Source organism: Chelonia mydas, chromosome 2 (genome assembly GCF_015237465.2).
Source record: "Chelonia mydas isolate rCheMyd1 chromosome 2, rCheMyd1.pri.v2, whole genome shotgun sequence".
In the NCBI taxonomy this organism is placed as follows: domain Eukaryota; kingdom Metazoa; phylum Chordata; order Testudines; family Cheloniidae; genus Chelonia; species Chelonia mydas.
Genome location: NC_057850.1, coordinates 22,381,277 through 22,400,908, shown reverse-complemented (window position 1 = coordinate 22,400,908; position 19,632 = coordinate 22,381,277). Strand labels below are relative to the sequence as shown.

General features: G+C 41.7%; 1 protein-coding gene and 1 long non-coding RNA gene across 15 annotated transcripts in view; one reads left to right on the top strand and one right to left on the bottom strand.

The window, feature by feature from the left end:
• LOC119565550 overlaps nucleotides 1–19,632 on the top strand; it is a 67,584-nt gene that overhangs the window by 20,523 nt on the left and 27,429 nt on the right. The gene's annotated exons all lie outside the window — the stretch shown is intronic.
• The window catches only part of ZHX1 (zinc fingers and homeoboxes 1), a 42,066-nt gene that overhangs the window by 5,065 nt on the left and 17,369 nt on the right, over nucleotides 1–19,632 (bottom strand). For 7 of the 12 annotated variants that reach the window (XM_043539135.1, XM_043539136.1, XM_043539133.1 and 4 more), the window contains one exon: nucleotides 4,114–6,963. In XM_043539135.1, the coding sequence (XP_043395070.1) occupies nucleotides 4,117–6,732 (2,616 nt within the window). In that variant the 5' untranslated portion in view covers nucleotides 6,733–6,963 and the 3' untranslated portion in view covers nucleotides 4,114–4,116. Of the gene's footprint in view, nucleotides 1–3,580; nucleotides 6,964–19,632 lie in introns of all 12 variants that reach the window. The other 5 variants (XR_006288364.1, XR_006288362.1, XR_006288363.1 and 2 more) reach the window with 2 other exon arrangements.

Genomic DNA, 19,632 nt, shown 5'->3' with positions numbered 1-19,632 from the left:
CCCAGACTCCCATTTCTTTTCATGTCTCATGTCTCTCCCCATTCTGGCACGGAAACTTCGTTATTTTTCCATCAGCTAAGATTCAAAGCCAGCAGCAACTACATAATCAGATCAGATATTCTTGGTAGAAACATCAGAGGAAAAGGAAGGAGAACATTCCGGCTCTGTATTTGTTCTCAGCCAGCCACATCCACAGGTGCATTCTAAAACACTGGTTCCTAATCTTTTTTTTGTTCAACTCCACCATCTACCTAGGGCTAAGACTTGAGCTCTACAAGACAGTTCCCCCACATCTCCCACTCAACAGCACATGCTTTAATGCCATCACAGAGAGCCTAGGCTACTTCTGATCTTGACATTCCAAGCTTTACAGAAATAATAAAGGCTTTTCTACATTTGGAAATTTACCAAAATAGCTATTCCCAAATAATTATTGGAAATAGTTATTTCAGTATAAGCCTCTGTATGGACACTCTTATTCCAGAATAAGAGTGCCTTTCTCTGATTTAGCTTAATCCAAGTGATGATTATTCCAGAATAGTTTATTTCAGTCAATTTCCAAGCAGACACAAACCCACAGAGGGAGGCAAGCATCAGTAGCGCATCGCAGGGCTGAGCAGCAAGACTTTGGAGCCACTGTTGTAAAGTACATTTTGCTTCTTACCTGCCTTTGCTACAATTACAGAAACAGACAATCCTGCAGTCTTCCACACAGACAGTACTTTTTAGTGATTCATTTTCATGTCAGTTGTGGTGAGATGACAGAAGCATCCATAAGAAGGAACCCCCTCCTCTCCACAGAAATGTATAAATGCTATAAATGGTAATTATTTTTTTTAAGGGTTTGTTAATAGGGCCAGATTATGAGCAGTGCTGAGCGCACACAATTCCTAGGAACGTCACTGGTTATTCTAGTCAGCATTTTATCATCATGCTCAGTCTTGGGAGGCTCAGAACACTCAATTTGTCTTTAATAAGGGTGGTGGATGCTCAACGCTTCCCATGAGCAGACCCCTAGTGTTTGTTTTGTTTTACATCTTCCAGAATTCAAAGAGGTAGTGGTCCAGATCCTCAGCTCGTGTAAGTCACTGTAACTCCATTGGAGTCAATGGAGCTATATCATTTATACCAGTTGAGAATCTGTCCCAGTATATGTTAAAAGTAATCCTCAGAGTATCTTACTGAAAGACTTTCATCCCAGGAGTATCAGAATAAATACTTAAATCTATTATCCCTTCATGTCTCTCTCATCTCGTATGTGGTGATATTTAAGAGACCACATCCAAAGTGATCTGGAGATCTTCCCAATTAGATCATACCACATTTTTTAAAAAGTTCAGTTCAATATTGGCCTAAAAACAATCTCTTAAGAAAACAGGAAAAAGTTTATTTTAACAATGTAAAAGAAAAATCTAAACTTCTGGTCACCCCTAAAGAAGCAAAGCCTGGATTTGCTTTAATAGAGAGACAGTGCCAAGGATTTTCAGGGTTTAATATTACTGGAAGCTCAAAAATAGCGTTTCTCTCCCTACTGGTTTTGTCGTTTCCCATTTGGCAAACACTGATTTTTGACCCTATATTCGCAATGGAGCTTTAAATTAACATGACTTTTTTTAAAAAGATTTTTCTTCTAGCTTGCGCAACAGCCTCATCTATATCAGCATCAGCCTAACAAGACTATTTGTTAATCACTGAGACAGTTTTAGAAGTTGAAGCCCAAAAAGAATAGGCCAGATATTGATCTCTAGTCAAACTAGCATATATCCAGGGTCATGAACTCCACTGGAAACATCAGTGTGCTTCCCCCAAAGTTGTAACTGGTAATTACATTTATTGCAGGGGTTATAATTTATCCTCACAGTGATAGGTACCAACAAAAGACCAATCACACTGCTGGACTTTTGGTGCTCTGTTCTGGTCCCTCAAGCCACCCGATACTTCCAAAGTTGAATCCTGCAACATAGGCTCAAATGCATACTGCCTTAACATTTGTCTGTAATATTAAACAGACAAGGAGAACACACTCGATCACATGCTTTGGAATTTCAGACAGAGTATCCTCCTGCAGCTGAGCCAGCACTTTAGACATCAGATTACAGAGGTGGCTGCAGATATGTCTGGAGAGGGAGCACAAATTAAACACAAATAGTCCGCTGCAAGATGTTTCCTAGAGAAAGCATAGTTTTCCCTTCTTTTTTGTTTGATCTGTCAGCCATAATCAGAGGGCAAGAGCGAGCGCTTTGTAAGAGCTACTGGTCTCCACAGCTTCAGAAGCTCATGGTCAGAGGGAAAGTGATTGATCTTTTGTCACCACTTATCTCTGCGAGGAAGAAGAGAGCCCCAGGAGTTCTGAACTTGGTTACTGAAGGTGCAGAAACACTGGGATAGATTTGACTCAGGTTTACGCTGCCTTCTATAGGCCTCTGAAAGCAGGGTGCCTACTGGGGAGAAGGCACAAAGGGAGAATGTGTGTGATAACAGGATGTTTTTTGTAGGGGCTAATGCCACCCAAAAAGTAGACAGCACTGGCCCGGGGACCAGGAATATTGTTTCCGCATCTCTTCTCCATGGTGGAATTCAAAGACCTATTGAAATTTTAAGTTGCTTCTCCTTCCAGCAGGAAATAAGGGAAGATGGCAGTAGAAACACTGACTGCCTATCCTTAGTGTTAGGCACCTTCCTGAGCGGTATTTAGTGAATCTAGACCATTGTTTTAAAGCGGTCTGTTCAAGCACTGGAAAATTCTTTTTTCTTGGGACCAAGTGATTGATTTTTAGAGAAACTAATATTTAAGATTCAGAAGACATTCCCTATCAGATTCAAATACTTCTGGAGTTCAGTCCAGGTAGGTCAAACTTTGAGTTGAAACCAGAATACTTGACCATGAAGTTTTATTGCCCTACACATTCATGGAAGCAATCATCACACTGATGGGCTGAATCCATAAGGATGGAGTATGGTTAATCTTGCATGCAAATCGTTCAGCTGGGCTGCCACTAGAGATGAAAAGTGAGATGTGTACACATATCATTTGTTACACCCAAAGACTAAGAGGCAATAGCAGTCATGTTTTAATTTTCTCTAGGAGTTAAAATACTGGGGTTCTGCCATAGCTACTTTAAAAAGCTGAAGTCTTTTTCCTAGCATTCAGTGACTTTGCAGATGCTTTTAATCTCTGCCCTGTCTTTTCATGTCTTTGTTTCTAAACAAAGCAGCTGATTCTGAACAGTTTTTAAAGCAACTTTCCTAACTCGTCTGCATATTTACCTTTTTCAGAATACTGCACTTGATTTCAAGGACTTTTATGTTACCATTTTCCAACATAAAACCAAATGCGTAAGCAAAAAATGAATGCTGATATGGATCACATCAGGTCTACCATGCATTTAAATTAAATGGATGTAGAATGGATTTCTGGATATGCTGATTAAGTTTAATGAACAGCACCTTATAGCCCTACATTTAAACTGACTCAGCTCATGATAACAAAGACATTTTCAGCACAAGTTCCGTAAACTTGAAACACTTTGAAAAACATGACACTCATTTCACCTATTTTCTAAAACCAAGTAATCCTCACCCCTGTGGTTATTGATTCCTTTGTCACAGTTTTCCCCTTCTTTTCTGTTTTTGAATTCTTTCCTTTAAAAAACAAACACCAAAAGCTCTGAAGCCTTAGGAGGTAAAGCGAGGTTTGCAAAAAGACATATTAGGTTTTTATATTTTCCTCCTCCAAGAGCGGGTTATTTTCTCCTATAACAATGAAAAATGCAGCTGTGTTTTTTTGGAATTAAACACAAGGCAATTAAATATTTATAAATAGTCACTTAAGTGATGAGCCCTCAGCAGTGATGTGGAGGAGGAGGAGCAGCAGCAGAATTTGGGTTGGATTTATAGTTCCAAACCCTGAGTTAGCACTGAGCATATCCATCTCTGCTAGCCAGGAAGCAAATATTTGGTGGCTGCACAGGTAGCATCTTGTCCACTCTCTCAGGTGGAGGGAACATGCTAGGCAGGTGTTCATTAAAACGGAAAGCCTTTAAAAACTATTTGGCTCTTCAAAATAATGTCAGATATAATTTATGGGTTTTTTGCCCCAAGCCCCAAACTTACATGTCAATCTGATTTTGAGAATTTACGCTTAACATGTCGTGGGGGTTCCCAAGTGTCACTATCATCCGTTTCTTCCTCCTCTTCCTGATCATCCAGCATTTCTTCTTCATCCTCATTCTCCTCAAACAGCTCTAGGCCTAGCTCTGATCTTCTTTGCCTTTCTGCAAACCACTCTCTGACCTGCTCATATCCCATGTGAGATTTGGCAACAAGTTCATCAAGGTCTTGCTCGTTGAGGAATTTATGCTTCATATAATAATCCTTAAGGATCGCTGTTCCAGTTTTGAATTTGATGACTGACGATCCTCTGTCCCAGTTGTTTATCCTTTTGCTTCCCCGAGGCCGCCCACGAGGCCTTCCTCTTCCCCTTCCTTTTGGTCTCCCTCTCCCCCTCCTTCTGACAAAGCCTTGACCATTCATACAATTCCCACTGGAACCCTGGTAGTAATAGTACCATTTCAAACCACCATTTTTCCAGGCATAGCGAGTATCTCCAAACCAGCTAACAATGTCCGATCGCGGGAGGCCAGTCTCTTCTGCCAGTTTGTCGTATTCTTGTGGGGATGGCCACTGAGTACGGACAAATGAACTTTTAAGCATATGTAACTGCTCTGGTGACTTTTTACCCACCTTGCTTGCAGAACCCCCTGACCGTAGCCATACAGATCCCTCTCCCTGAGAGGTTTCTCCAGCCTCATCTTTTGAGCTGCTTGCACTGCTCTCTTTTAACTCAGCTTCTTCTTCCTTTAAAGCATTTGTTTTCTTTCTCTCTGTAAACCAGGCATTGATCTCTCGCCTGGTCAGTTTAGTTTGTGCCCTTAACCTATTCAGCTCTTCGTCGGTCAGGATAGGGTTATTGAGAAAACTTGCTTGGAGGTTGTGCAACTGTTCAGCGGTCTTTTCTTTGAATTTCTGTGGGGTGAAATCAGGGAACGCATTCCACGATTGCTTATGTTGTGGCGTGACTACTGTTGGGGACTCATTTGTTTCATCACTTGAATCAATAATAATGGTGGTGGAAGAATCGTTGTTGAGATGAATGCCGTGGTTATTTTTTGAGTTTCTCTGGTTGTATCGTGTATCACTGAACCACTTTTTGATTTCTCCTTTGGTCAGGCCTGTTATTTTCATGAGCCTAATAATCTCTGAATCATGAGGGAACTGATTTTTAAGGTAGCTGATTTTTAATTCCGCCAGCTGTTCTTTCGTCTTCTTTGCACGGATGCCGAATGAATCTGGATTTACTAACGTGGTTTCGTGTTTGATAAGCTGAGGGGCTGGAATGGCAGCTATTTGCTTGGTTTCTGCAACAGGCTGGGCGGTATGGATCTGGCTCTTCTGTAACTGTGTCTGATTTGGGACTCCTGCTACTGTCAGAGCTATAGGGGCTGTTACTGGCAATGTGTTTGTACCAGCAACTTGAGTGAGGACAAGACCTGGCTGACCAACTATTTGGCATGTCTGCAAGATGGATGGCAAACCATTGCCAGCTGCTGAAATGTGTGCTGGAATAACCGTAATTGTCTGTGGTACTGTATGCACAGTGCCATTAAATTGCTTCCTCCTTGCTTCTTCCACTTCTTCTGGCGTCCAGCTCACACCATGTTTCAGACGTTGGGCAGAAAACCATATTTTAATCTGTTCCTCAGTATATTTAGCTTGAGCAGAGAGAACGGTGATTTCTGACATGGTTGGATAGGGAAATTTGTTATAGGTGTTGAGCAGAAGAGGATTGTTATCCAAAGAAGTGTTGTAGGTTGGAATGCTGTTTACAGGTATTAAGACTTTTGGAATCAAGTTAGAGTTCTGTGGAGCCGTGACAGCAGTTATTACCTGTGCCACCCCAGGTTGAATCACGGGCGCTGGCGTCATTACGGGGCTAGTTGTATCTGCTGCACCACAAGCAGCTGGATTGTTCATTTTGGACTCGGAAACGGCTGATTGTGGATTTTCGACTACTTCCTCGCAGTCTGGCTCATTTTCAGTTTCCTTTTCTTCACCAGGAATGTCTTCAGCTACATTGTGGAAAACAGCAATTCGTTTAGTCTCGGTTTTGTTTTTCATTTTCATAATAGGAGTTTTGCTAATTGAGATTCCTGATGAGGGGATCTCTGAGGTGTTGGATTGTTCACCGTTCTCCTCTTTCACAAAACTCCCATCAAAAGTGAGATCGTTCACTGTTTGCTCAAAGATTGTCTGATTATTACGTTTCACCATGGTCAGTTTAAAATTCTCTTCTCCAGGGTGGTACTTCAGATTGTGCTCTGAAAGAGCATCATACCTTTTGGTAAGAAAATTGCATTCCACACAAACATAGGATGAATTTAATACTACATTAGGGTGTTCTGAATCAACATGAAAAGTAAACATATTTAGATCTGGCGTCTGAAATGTACAGTATTTACATTCATAGCCACCTTCAACTTTTTTATTTTGCTGATTGTCTGAATCCATATATTCTTGAATGTCTTCATCACTTGATATACTCTCAGCTGTAGCATTCTCTGCTGGTGTAAGTAGAGGAGGTCCTTCATCCAAATCTGATATCATTTCTAAGTCTGGATCCTGCTCGCTTGCTAGAACCATGCATGGGGTAGTTGATTTTCGTTTACTTGCCATTCTGTTGTTGTGAGGAAATAATATTGACTGAATGATACTGATGTAGGTTCAAGCTCTTCTTGATTTTCAATAATGGCTTTTGGTATTTCAAGTCAATTCTTGAAACTTCTCAGCATTTATCCCATTAGCAGCTTTTTTGTAGTGCAATCAGATTAAAAAAAAAAACAAAAAACCGTTGTAGTTCAAGGATGAAATGTTGAGTCACAGCTTCTTAAAGTCCATTTCCACCACCTGCAGTAAAGGAGGGAAAACATCATTATATAAGTTTGAAATGAGTAATTTCTATTCATTAGCCAGAAAAATATTCTGTGACTACAAGTAATTTAACACTATGTGCTTGATGCTGCCATTCTTACTCCCACTGAAGTGGACCCACTGAAATTAATAGCACTAATCAAGGAGTAAGGTACTACTCAGCAGAAGTAAGTGTGACAAGATCAGGCTCTTTACGTTAACAGTGTCAAAGATTTCTAATATATATCAACGCAGATGAAGGACATCAAACATGGAATGGCATCAGAACAGTGACTTTCCAATTGTTTCCTTTTCTTTAAATGCTGGGTGCAATTCTGAGATCAGAAGCGTTAAGCCACTTTTGCACCCTCTCAATCCCATGGTGCTCTGTTGAAATGACTGAAGCCTTGCCAGGGCATAGCACTGCCTGTTATGGCCCCTCTCTCGACACAACCCTCTTGACCAACATTGCCTGGCACACCCCCGTATGCCAGGGCTTTTGATGAGGGCTCAGAAGACAACCTTAGGGTGGTTTTTCCACAGTGTCTATGCTGGAGTCATCTTCCCCCAGTGTGAGTATAGGACTTCTAGAGCCCTTTTTAATGGCACCCTGGCAGAGAGGGGGTGAGGACCTCATTCTCTGTCCCACAAATATCACTGAAATTCAGGATTTGAAAATTCTATTCCAAACTAGTTTAAATTAATTGCTACACAGGCTTGTTAACTAAAGTGTGTCTGCATGCATCACTGTGCACACTACTGAGAACATGGTTGGTTGAATTACCCCAGAACAAACATGGGCTGAAACAGCAAAGAGACACTAACCAAAATTATGCACTTCAGGCACAGAGATCCTGGTCTATTTCTCAGAAAAGAACGAATGAACAGATACAAAATATATCTACAATTTAAAATATACCAAATTATGCATATTTACATAGATTAAGAAAGAGCAACTTCATATATTCCTAAAAGGTGCCAAAGGATTGAGTTTCATCCTGTGGGCACAGTGCATAGGAAAGTGTCCCACAAACTTCTACAGAGTGTTGTAATCTCTTTAATTGTTTTCTCCTTGAAATATAGTCAGATGTTAGCTTCTACAAAAGAAAATCCTCAGAGACATGAGTTTACAACCAGAGGATTAGAGTCTGACTCTTGAATGTGGTCCTTAGCTTCCAAGGTGGCAGAGTACTCAATAAGAGAAGAATTTGGAGCAGCAATCCATCTTGGCTGTTTCAGATGGCATTACAGAGGGAACAGTATTTAGCAGGCCTCAACTGGAAGGACAGTGCCTTCATGAAACAGCTTTAGAGGAAAAAGAGAGAAGAGTGTAAATGGAAGAAAGGAATGGAAACTGAAAAAAATGAGGAAGGGAACGAAATATTTGTTCTACATAGTATAGTCACTTGATTCCTTATCCCCCATTTCGAAAAAAAAAATAATTACCCTTAGCTTCAACATTTTCTTCAGCGCAACGGAGAAACAAGTCATTATACTTAGCTGCACATCGAGCTATACACCACACTCAGGTTTTGAAAGAGTACAACACTATTACACTGGTAGCAGCCTGTGGGGAATCAGTTCACCTAATTGTCAGCATCCAGTTATGCACTGCGATTGCTAGCAAAAAGTAGGGTTCCCTTCTGTTGCATAATACAGCACATGAAATCATATATTATAAAGGAAAAAGCTGGCAAAGACACAGTTTGATGAAGTTTATCTTAAGTCGGTTGCTTGTGAACACAGCTGTTTTTAAAAGAACTTCTCCGGCTTGAAATGTAAATCTGAGCATATCCTGTCTTTTCAAGGAGTGAACAAAGTCTGTCTGTTTAAAGTATGAAATGTACGGATGTTTACAAATTCTTTTGTTTACTGATTAAGGCCCTGATTCAGGAAAGTACATAAGCATATGCTTAAACACTTTCCTGAACAGAGGTCTAAATCAAATACCTTCTTTTACTGAATCACAACTCCACACGTGCACCTTCTTTGGAATATTTTTCCGTACACATACCTTTTTACTCGGTTTTAAAAAAGAGATTTACACTTGAGAAATCTCTGCTAATGTAATCTTTACATAAGACCCTTCAAAAGAGATGCCAGAGTATCCCTGTAGTGTATATTATATTCAGAGAATTCCTTTCATCAGAATGATAAAAAATGCACTTGAGCATATCCGACATTAGCTTATTTACTTGGATTGGAAAAAAAAGAATGAAATAGGTAGGCTGATAGACTAAAAAATAAATAAAATAAAATGTTAACAGAACATTACAAAATCATATTCCAAAATAATTTCCCCCCTAAATTTAGAACCAAGAGATAAAATATAAAACATTTTAAAACACAGTTTACATTTAGAAAAAAAAGAGATGGCAATATTGCGAAGTACTTTAATTTGTATTTAAGAGTTTATGGGTAAGTGTCAAAAACACTTAGCCAGTGGCCTACCTCTGCTCCCACCGAAGTCAACAGTAAAACTCCTATGGACTTCAATGGGATCAGTTAGGTTAACTGACTGATTCTGAAACTCCCATCCTACATGTCTAATTTGAGCTCACCCTACTCCCAAAATTTTAGCATGGCCCTTACCTCAACTGTTAATACTGAGCAACTGACTTTCAATGAGACTTAGGATCCCAAGTGCCCAAGTCACTTTTGAAAATGTTACCCTCTTCTAGATCACAAAACATAACAGTTCTTTCACACAGGGCTGCCATAGCAAAGTAAGCCCTGGTCTACACTACGGAGTTAGGTCGAATTTAGCCGCGTTAGGTCAATTTTAAAATGAATGCATCTACACAACCAACCTTGTTCCGTCCACCTAAACAGCTCTTAAAATCTATTTCTGTACTCCTCCCCGGAGAGGGGAGTAGCGCTAAAATCAACCTTACTGGGTTGAATTTGGGGTAGTGCAGACGCAATTCCACAGTATTGGCCTCCGGGAGCTATCCCAGAGTGCTCTAATGTGACCGCCCTACACAGCACTTTGAATGCCGATGCACTAGCCTGGTACACAGTAAAAGCCCCGGGAAATTTTGAATTTCATTTCCTGTTTGGTCAGCATGGCGAGCTCAGCGGACCATGCAGTCCCCCCAGAATTGCAAACGAGCTCCAGCACGAACCGAAAGGGAGACACTGGATCTGATTGCTGTATGGGGAGAAGAATCTGTGCAGGCCGAACTCCGATCAAAAAGAAGAAATGCTAATATATTTGGCTAATATATATGCCAAAATCGCACAGGGCATGGTGGAGAGAGGCTACAACAGGGACACACAGCAGTGCCGCGTGAAAGTTAAGGAGCTCAGGCAAGCCTACCAGAAGACAAAGGAGACAAACGGTCGCTCTGGGTCAGACCCCCATACATGCTGTTTCTATGATCAGCGACATGGCATTCTAGGGGGGGACCCTACCACTACCCCACCACTGTCCGTGGACATCTGCAAGGGGGGAGTCTCACACAACAGGGAGGAGAATTTTGTGGATGAGGAGGAGGAAGAGGAGAATGCACAGCAGGCAAGCGGTGAATCCATTCTCCATGGCAGCCATGACCTTTTCATCACCCTGGAGCCAATACCCTCCCAAGGCGGGATCCCCGACCCTGAAGCCGGAGAAGACAGCTCTGGTGAGTGCACATTTGTAACTAACAGTACAGGGTTTAAAAGCAATAGTGTTTAATGTTTGATTTTCCCTGAAGAATTGGGATGCATTCGCAGCCAGTACAGCTACTGGAAGTCTGTTAATGTGTCTCAGGATGGAGTGGGAATCCTCCAGGGACATCTCCATGAAGTTCTCCTGGAGGTACTCTGAAAGCCTTTGCAGAAGGTTTCTGGGGAGGACTGCCTTATTTCGTCCTCCACAGTAGGACACTTTACCACGCCAAGCCAGTAGCAAGTAGTCTGGAATCACTGCAGCACAAAGCATGGCAGCGAATGGTCCTGGGTTTTGGTCGCATTCAAGCAACATTTGGTCTTTATTTTTGAATGCATCCGATGAAGTGAGCTGTAGCTCACGAAAGCTTATGCTCAAATAAATTTGTTAGTCTCTAAGGTGCCACAAGTCCTCCTTTTCTTTTTGCGGATACAGAGTAACACGGCTGCTACTCTGAAACCTCAGGAGAGTGACATCATTCATGGTCACATGGTTGAAATAGGGGAATTTTTGTAAGGGAACAGTAAAAGGACCCCCTTCATGCTGGGTTGTTTGCGCTTGGCTAAAAGGGATCATCCCGGAGAATAGCCACGTGGTGGGGGGAGGGGTGAAGGGATCATCCCAGAGAATAGCCATGAGGTGGGGTGGGGGGAGGTCTGTGCTGCACAACCACCCGAAAACCGCAGCTCCTCCTTTAAATGTGAAACCCAACCGCCATTGCTTGCTATGGGAAAGGATAGCGCTGCAGTTTGAAACCATTCCCATATGTTATGAAGGCGGAAGAAGCCAACCCCTCGTACCAAAAGGCTTACCATGGCTGCCTGGAAACAGAATTCTGTTGCCCAGCTGTGTGAGATACGTCACCATACCGGCAGGGGCTCAACATAAAAGGCAAAATGCAACCTGGTACCTAAAGCACATGTGCTGTGAATTGCTTGATTCACTGTGAAAGAGTCTCCCTTTTGTTCTCAGAAATGTAACACCTTAATTGTTACTCTCCCTTTTTATCTCCCCCCAGTTGCAAATGTTTCTATGCTCCCCCTATCATCTCCGTCCCTGAGGTTATGGCAGATTAGAAGGCGAAAAAAATGCACTTGTGGTGACATGTTTTCCGAGCTCATGCAGTCCTCCTGCACTTGATAGGGCATAGCTTAATGCATGGAGGCATTCAGTGACAGAGGCCAGGAAAGCATTAAGTGAGCGCAAAGAACAGAGGCAGGAGGTGATGCTGAGGCTAATTGTATAACTGCCTGCCCTCCTCCCCAAGTTCCATATCCTCCTCACCCAGATGCCCAAGAACGCGGGCGGGGCGGGGGGGGAGGCTCCGGGCACCCAGCCACTACACTCCAGAGGATGTCTCAACCAACAGAATGCTGTCATTCAAATAGTTTTGATTTGTAGTGTGGCTACAATAAGCAATGTGGCCTTGTCCTTTCCTCCTCCCACACCCCACCCCACCCAGGCTACCTTGTCAGTTATCTCACTATTTTTTTTTTAATAAAGAAAGAAAGAAAGAATGCATGGTTTCAAAACAATAGTTACTTTATTTCCTTTGCCAGCTGTGATTGAAGGGGGGAGGGTGGTTGGCTTACAGGGAATTAAAATCAACAAAGGGGGCGGGCTTGCACCAAGGAGAAACACACACAGCTGTCACACCGTACCCTGGCCAGTCATGAAACTGGTTTTCAAAGCCTCTCTGATGCGCAGCGCGCCTAGCTGTGCTCTTCTAATTGCCCTGGTGTCTGGCTGCTCAAAATCAGCCACGAGGAGATTTGCCTCAACCTCCCACCCCCCCCATAAATGTCTCCCCCTTACTCTCACAGATATTATGGCACACACAGCAAGCAGCAATAACAATGGGAATGTTGGTTGCGCTGAGGTCTAACCTAGTCAGCAAACAGCACCAGCGAGCTATTAAATGTCCAAAGGCACATTCTGCCACCCTTCTGCACTTGCTCAGCCTATAGTTGAACTGCTCCTTACCACTGTGCAGGCTGCCTTGGTACGGCTTCATGAGCCATGGGAGCAAGGGGTAGGCTGGGTCCCCAAGGATAACTATTGGCATTTCAACATCCCCAACAGTAATTTTCTGGTCTGGGAAGTCAGTCCCTTCTTGCAACTGCTCAAACAGCCCTGAGTTCCTAAAGATGCAAGCGTCATGCACCTTTCCCGGCCATCCCACGTCGATGTGGGTGAAACGTCCCTTGTGATCCACCAGTGCTTGCAGCACCATTGAGAAGTACCCCTTCTGGTTTATATACTGGTTGGCAAGGTGGTCCGGTGCCAAGATAGAGATATGTGTTCCATCTGTTGCCCCACCACAGTTAGGAAACGCCATTGCAGCAAAACCATCCAGTATGACCTGCACATTTCCCAGAGTCACTACCCTTAATAGCAGAACGTTAGTGACTGCATTGGCTACTTGGATCACAGCAGTCCCCACAGTAGACTTGCCCACTCCAAATTGATTCCCGACTGATCGGTAGCAGTCAGGCGTTGGAAGCTTCCACAGGACTATCGCCACTTGCTTCTCAACTATCAGGGCAGCTCTCATCTTGGTATTTCTGCGCTTCAGGGCAGGGGAAAGCAACGCACAAAGTTCGAGGAAAGTGGCCTTATGCATGCGAAAGTTTCGCAGCCGCTGTGAATCATTCCATACCTGCAACACTATGCGGTCCCACCAATCTGTGGTTGTTTACTGGGCCCAGAATGAGCATTCCACTGTATCAACCAGCCCCACTGCCACCATGATGTCCCAATTGCCACAGCCCATGCTTTCAGGAACATCTGTATCCATGTCCTCATCACAATTGTCCTTGTGCTAGCGTTTCTTAGCCCGGTTCTGCACATACTCCAGGATAATGCACGAGGTGTTTACAATGCTCACAACAGCAGCGGTGAGCTGACTGGGAGCAACACGATTGTCTGCTGTTGCTTTCCACGGAGGGAGGGAAGAAGGGGCAACTGACAACATGTACCCAAAACCACCCTCGACAATGTTTTTGCCCCATCAGGCATTGGAAGCTTAACCCAGAATTCCAATGGGCAGTGGAGACTGCAGGAACTGTGGGATAGCTACCCACAGTGCACTGCTCCGTAAGTTGATGCTAGCCCCAGTATTGAGGACACACTCGCTGACTTAATGTGCTTAGTGGGGACATACACAATTGACTGTATAAAATCAATTTCTAAAAATCAACTTCTATAAAATTGACCTAATTTCATAGTGTAGACATTACCCAAAGAGTCTTACCAACATACTGACAGTCCAATTCTCAAGTGGTACATGTTATAAGTGAGTGCACAATTTAGCCCCAAGTCTCTATTTTGGTTTGCAGTGCCTACATTTAAACATACTATGCCATCCCTCTCGCCTTTTTACCAGGAAAGCAACATGCTTCTTTGTGCAAGCAGTTCTATGAAATAAAGAAAGCTCTGTGCTTACATACCGTCGACCACATTAGATAAGATTTTTTAAAAGGATAAAGTAATTTCAGAAAATCGTATTTATTTTGACACAATGCTGCTAACAGCAGATGAAATTTACTAAAGTCAGTTTTCTAAACGTATCTGGGTGCTTATCTCCCACTGATTTAAATGGGAGTTAGGTGCTTAAATGCCTTAAAAAAAATCAGGTCTTTTAATCCCTTAAGTTTTACTCATTGCTAAAAACGCCTTACTTTTGTAATTTTACCTTGAACTTTCAGGTTTGAGCCACAGTCCTGGAAAGATTTACACATGTGCTTAATTTTATGCACTATGAATAATCCCACTGACTTCAAAGTTACAGTATATGAAAAATCCTTGCAGGTTCACAGCCTTCAACCTTAACTGTTAAAGCTGAAGGAGAAATTGCTGATAACAATGATGTTCAGAAAACTGAAAACAAAAAAGTAAATTGTTCACATTACCAGTTAACCCTTTCCTATTATTTTAAGTGTCAAAAAGTTCTCAGGTAATGTCAAAAGTTGGGTGAACGGTGAAGCTTGCATATAAATATTTTCGAAACAGACAGAAGCCTGCTGCCTCCTACAGGTAAGAAGTTGAGGGAGAAAGAAAATGGGAATTACAAAGGAAATCTATTTAAAGGGGGGGGAAAATCACATTTCTATCGGAATTTTTATCTGGTCATTCAACAAGTAACAGCTTACATTGCAAGAAATGAAGATTTCTTTCCTCCCTGTGTTCATACTGTTTACTTTGTGAATAATCATGTCTCCCTGCTCATATGGAACTTTCACCTAGCATGGGCTGAGAGAATTTAAAAAAAACAAAACAAACAAAAACAAGAAATAAACCAACCCAAGATGTGATTGTAAAAACAGAAACGTTAGTATGTGACTCAGGAGGTGCTGAAGTACCTGAAACTACTTGTCACTTTTTGTTTTAATTGACCGGCTGTCAAGTTGCCTATAACATTTCAACTTGTCAATCCTGAGTAGTAGGATTCCTTACACTTTCTGTATTTTCATGGTTTAATAGTATCGATGATCACCAGGCTGGTCATCTTTTATCAATTATTGATGGGCTGAATTAATTGTCTTTAGTTTTCTCTTATATTGGCAATTCCTCCAGGTGTTCTGCCTGCCTGGCTCTGAGGACACTACTGCTTAAAGATTAAGTACAAAGTAAAACTGAAAACTGAATCAAGGGCCAGAAATTTTCACAAAATTCCCCCTCTAACAGAGCCTGATTCAACAAGCTGCTTAAGCACATGAATTGACTTCAGTGGGACTACTCATGCTTGAAGTTAGCCATGTGCTCAAGTTTCTTGCTGAATTAGGAGGCCTCTAGGGACCTTTCACACTTATAGCATAAATTCTTAAAAGTTAGAACATTTTTTTCTGTGCTGAATGTCAGGTAGTGGGGCACTCTGCGCATATTTCCAAGTTTATTGCAATTTTCATTTTCATTTTCCCCACTCACCATTAATAGGAACTTTACCTAAATTGAAATCTTCATGAAATGTAAGAGAAGTTGCACCAATTAAGAAGTGAAAATAACTTTTTGTTTCATAAGCCGCAATATTAGTCAATCAGCAATGTGGTGTCATCTCAGGCAAAGAGTTTATTTTTAGAAGACTTGCCAATGACATCCTGAATCTCAAATTTGAACATGGGATAAGAAACCACAACACTCCCATATTTAAAAAACAAAAACAAAAAAACCCCCAAAGCGCTCCCCTTCTCCCCCCCAAAAAACAAAGCAAAGAAAAAAAATTAAGTAAAAAAAGCTAAGCAGTGTTGTATGTAAGAGTCACATTGATATATATGGACCTATTTTTTTAGTGTTCTGTTCAATTTGTTGATCATTGTCATGCATCTTTTTTCATTTCTTTACACTAACAATAACACCCCAGATTCACAAACTGCTGTATTTTGTAATGAACAGATGTTTGTGCTCTCTAATTAAGCATGGTTGCAGGATTCATAGAGCTGCAGAGCCTTTACGCACACCATTAGAAACTTAGATAGCTGGGTATGCAATGACTGGGAGAACCTCATAGTGACTTGCCTGCCTGGTGCGAAGGTTGCGGATCTCTCGAGACATCTAGATAGCCTTGTGTGTAGTGCTGGGGATGAACCAGTGGTCGCGGCACATGTAGGTACCAATGACATAGGGAAGGACAAGAGAGAGGTTTTGGAGGCCAAATTTGGGCTGCTGGGTAAGAGACTGAAGTCCAGGACCTCCATGGTAGCGTTCTTTCAAATGCTCCCAGTTCCACATGCAGGGCCAGTTGGACAGGCAGAACTGCAGGGTCTCAATGCATGGATGAGATGATGGTGTAGGGAGGAGGGGTTTAGATTTATTAGGAACCGGAGAAACTTTTGGGAAAGGGGGAGCCTATACAGGAAGGATGGGCTCCATCTAAACCAAAATGGAACTAGATTGCTGGCGCTTAAAATAAAAAATGTCGTAGAGCAGTTTTTAAACTAAGGGCTGGGAGGAGCCAGCAAGTGCGGAGGAGCATGTGGTTCGGACAGGAGCATCCTTTAGGGGAGGATCTATACATGGAGATTCCTTATGTCCTAATAAGGAGGAGAGGATGGAAGATGATAAAATACAGGTAGGATCTGATGAGAAACAGTCAAAAGACAAAAAATCCCATTCAATTACATCATGTAATGGCAGACAGCTAAAAAGTGACAAGTTTTTCAAGTGCTTATATACCAATGCTAGAAGGCTAAATAATAAGATGGGCGAACTAGAGTGCCTTGGATTAAATGAGGATATTGATATAATAGACATTTCAGAAACTTGGTGGAATGAGGATAATCAATGGGACACAGTAATACCAGGGTACAAAACATATTGGAAGGACAGAACAGGTCGTGCTAGTGGGGGAGCTGCACTATATGTGAAGGAAAGCATAGAGTCAAATGAATTAAAAATCTTAAATGAACCAAACCGTGCCATAGAATCTCTATGGATAGTAACTCCATGCTTGAATAATAAGAATATAGCAGAAGGGATATATTACAGACCACCTGACCAGGATGGTGATGGTGACTGTGAAATGCTCAGGGAGATTAGAGAGGCTATTAAAATAAAAAACTGAAAATAAAATAAAAAACTGAATATTAATGGGGGATTTCCACTATCCCCATACTGACTGGGTACATATCACCTCAGGTAAGGGATGTAGAGATAAAGTTTCTGACACCTTAAATGACTGCTTCTTGGAGCAGCTAGTCCTGGAACCCACAAGAGGAGAGGCAATTCTTGATTTAGTCCTAAGTGGAGTACAGGATCTGGTCCAAGAGGTGAATATAGCTGGACCGCTTGGTAATAGTAACCATTATATAATTAAATTTAACATTCCTGTGGCGGGGAAAACACCACAGCGGCCCAACACTGTAGCATTTAATTTCAGAAAGGGGAACTACACAAAAATGAGGAGGTTAGTTAAACAGAAATTAAAATGCACAGCACCAAAAGTAAAATCCCTGCAAGCTGCATGGAAACTTTTTAAAGACACCATAATAGAGGCTCAACTTAAATGTATACTTCAAATTAAAAAACTTAGTAAGAGAACCAAAAAAGAGCCACCATGGGTAAACAAAGTAAAAGAAGCAGTGAGAGGCAAAAAGGCATCCTTTCAAAAGTGGAAGTTAAATCCTAGTGAGGAAAATAAAAAGGATCATAAACTCTGGCACATGAAGTATAAAAATATAATTAGGAAGGCCAAAAAAGAATTTGAAGAACAGCTAGCCAAAGACTCAAAAAGTAATAAAAAAAATTTTTTTTAAGTACATCAGAAGCAGGAAGCCTGCTAAACAACCAGTGGGGCCACTGGACGATCAAGATGCTAAAGGAGAACTCAAGGACGATAAGACCATTGCGGAGAAACTAAATGAATTCTTTGCATCAGTCTTCACGGTTGAGGATATGAGGGAGATTCCCAAACCTGAGCCATTCTTTTTAGGTGACAAATCTGAGGAACTGTCCCAGATGGAGGTGTCAGAGGAGATTTTGGAACAAACTGAAAAACTAAACAGTAATAACTCACCAGGATCAGATGCTATTCACCCAAGAGTTCTGAAGGAACTCAAATGTGAAACTGGAGGACTACTAACTGTTGTCTGTAATTTATCATTTAAATCAGCTTCTGTACCAAATGACTGGAGGATAGGTAATGTGATGCCAACTTTTAAAAACGGCTCCAGAGGTGACCCCGGCAATTACAACCAGTAAGCCTGACTTCAGTACCGGGCTAACTGATTGAAACTATAGTAAAAAACAAAATTGTCAGACACATAGATGAACATAATTTGTTGGGGAAGAGTCAACATGGTTTTTGTAAAGGGAAATCATGCCTCACCAATCTACTAGAATTCTTTGAGGGGGTCAATAAGCATGTGGACAAGGGGGATCCAGTGGATATAGTGTACTTAGATTTTTCAGAGAGCCTTTGACAAGGTCCCTCACCCAAGGCTCTTAAGCAAAGTAAGCTATTATGGGATAAGAGGAAAGGTCCTCTCATGGACTGCTAACTGGTTAAAAGATAGGAAACAAAGGGTAGGAATAAATGGTCAGTTTTCAGAATGGAGAGAGGTAAATAGTGGTGACCCCAGGGGTCTGTATTGGGCCCAGTCCTATTCAACATATTCATAAATGATCTGGAAAAAGGGATGAAAGGTGAGGGGGCAAAATTTGCAGATGATACAAAACTACTCAAGATAGTTAAGTTCCAGGCAGACTGCGAAGAGCTACAAAAGGATCTCATAAAACTGCGTGACTGGGCAACAAAATGGCAGTTGATAAATGCAAAGTAATGCACATTGGAAAACATAATTCCAACTATACATATAAAATGATGGGGTCTAAATTAGCTGTTATCACTCAAGAAAGATCTTGGAGTCATTGTGGATAGTTCTCTGAAAACATCCACTCAATGTGCAGCGGCAGTCAAAAAAGCGAACAGAATGTTGGCACTCATTAAGAAAGGGATAGATAATAAGAGAGAAAATATCATAGTGCCTCTATATAAATCCATGGTACACCTACATCTTGAATACTGTGTGCAGATGTGGTTGTCTCATCTCAAAAAATATATATTGGATTTGGAAAAGGTTCAGAAAAGGGCAACAAAAATGATTAGGGGTCTGGAACAGCTGTTGTATGAGGAGAGATTAATAAGACTGGGACTTTTTCAGCTTGGAAAAGACAACTGAGGGGGGATATGATAGAGGTCTATAAAATCATGACTGGTGTGGAGAAAGTAAATGAGGAAGTGTTATTTACTCCTTCTCATAACACAAGAACTAAGGGCCACCAAATGAAATTAATAGGCAGCAGGTTTAAAACAAACAAAAGGAAGTACTTTTTTACACAACGCAGAGTCAACCTGGGAATTCCTTGCCAGGGGATGTTGTGAAGGCCAAGACTATAACAGCGTTCAAAAAAAAAAAACTAGATAAATTCATGGACGATAGGTCCATTGATGGCTATTAGCCAGGATGGGCAGGGATGGTGTCCCTAGCCTTTGTTTGCCAGAAGCTGGGAATGGGTTA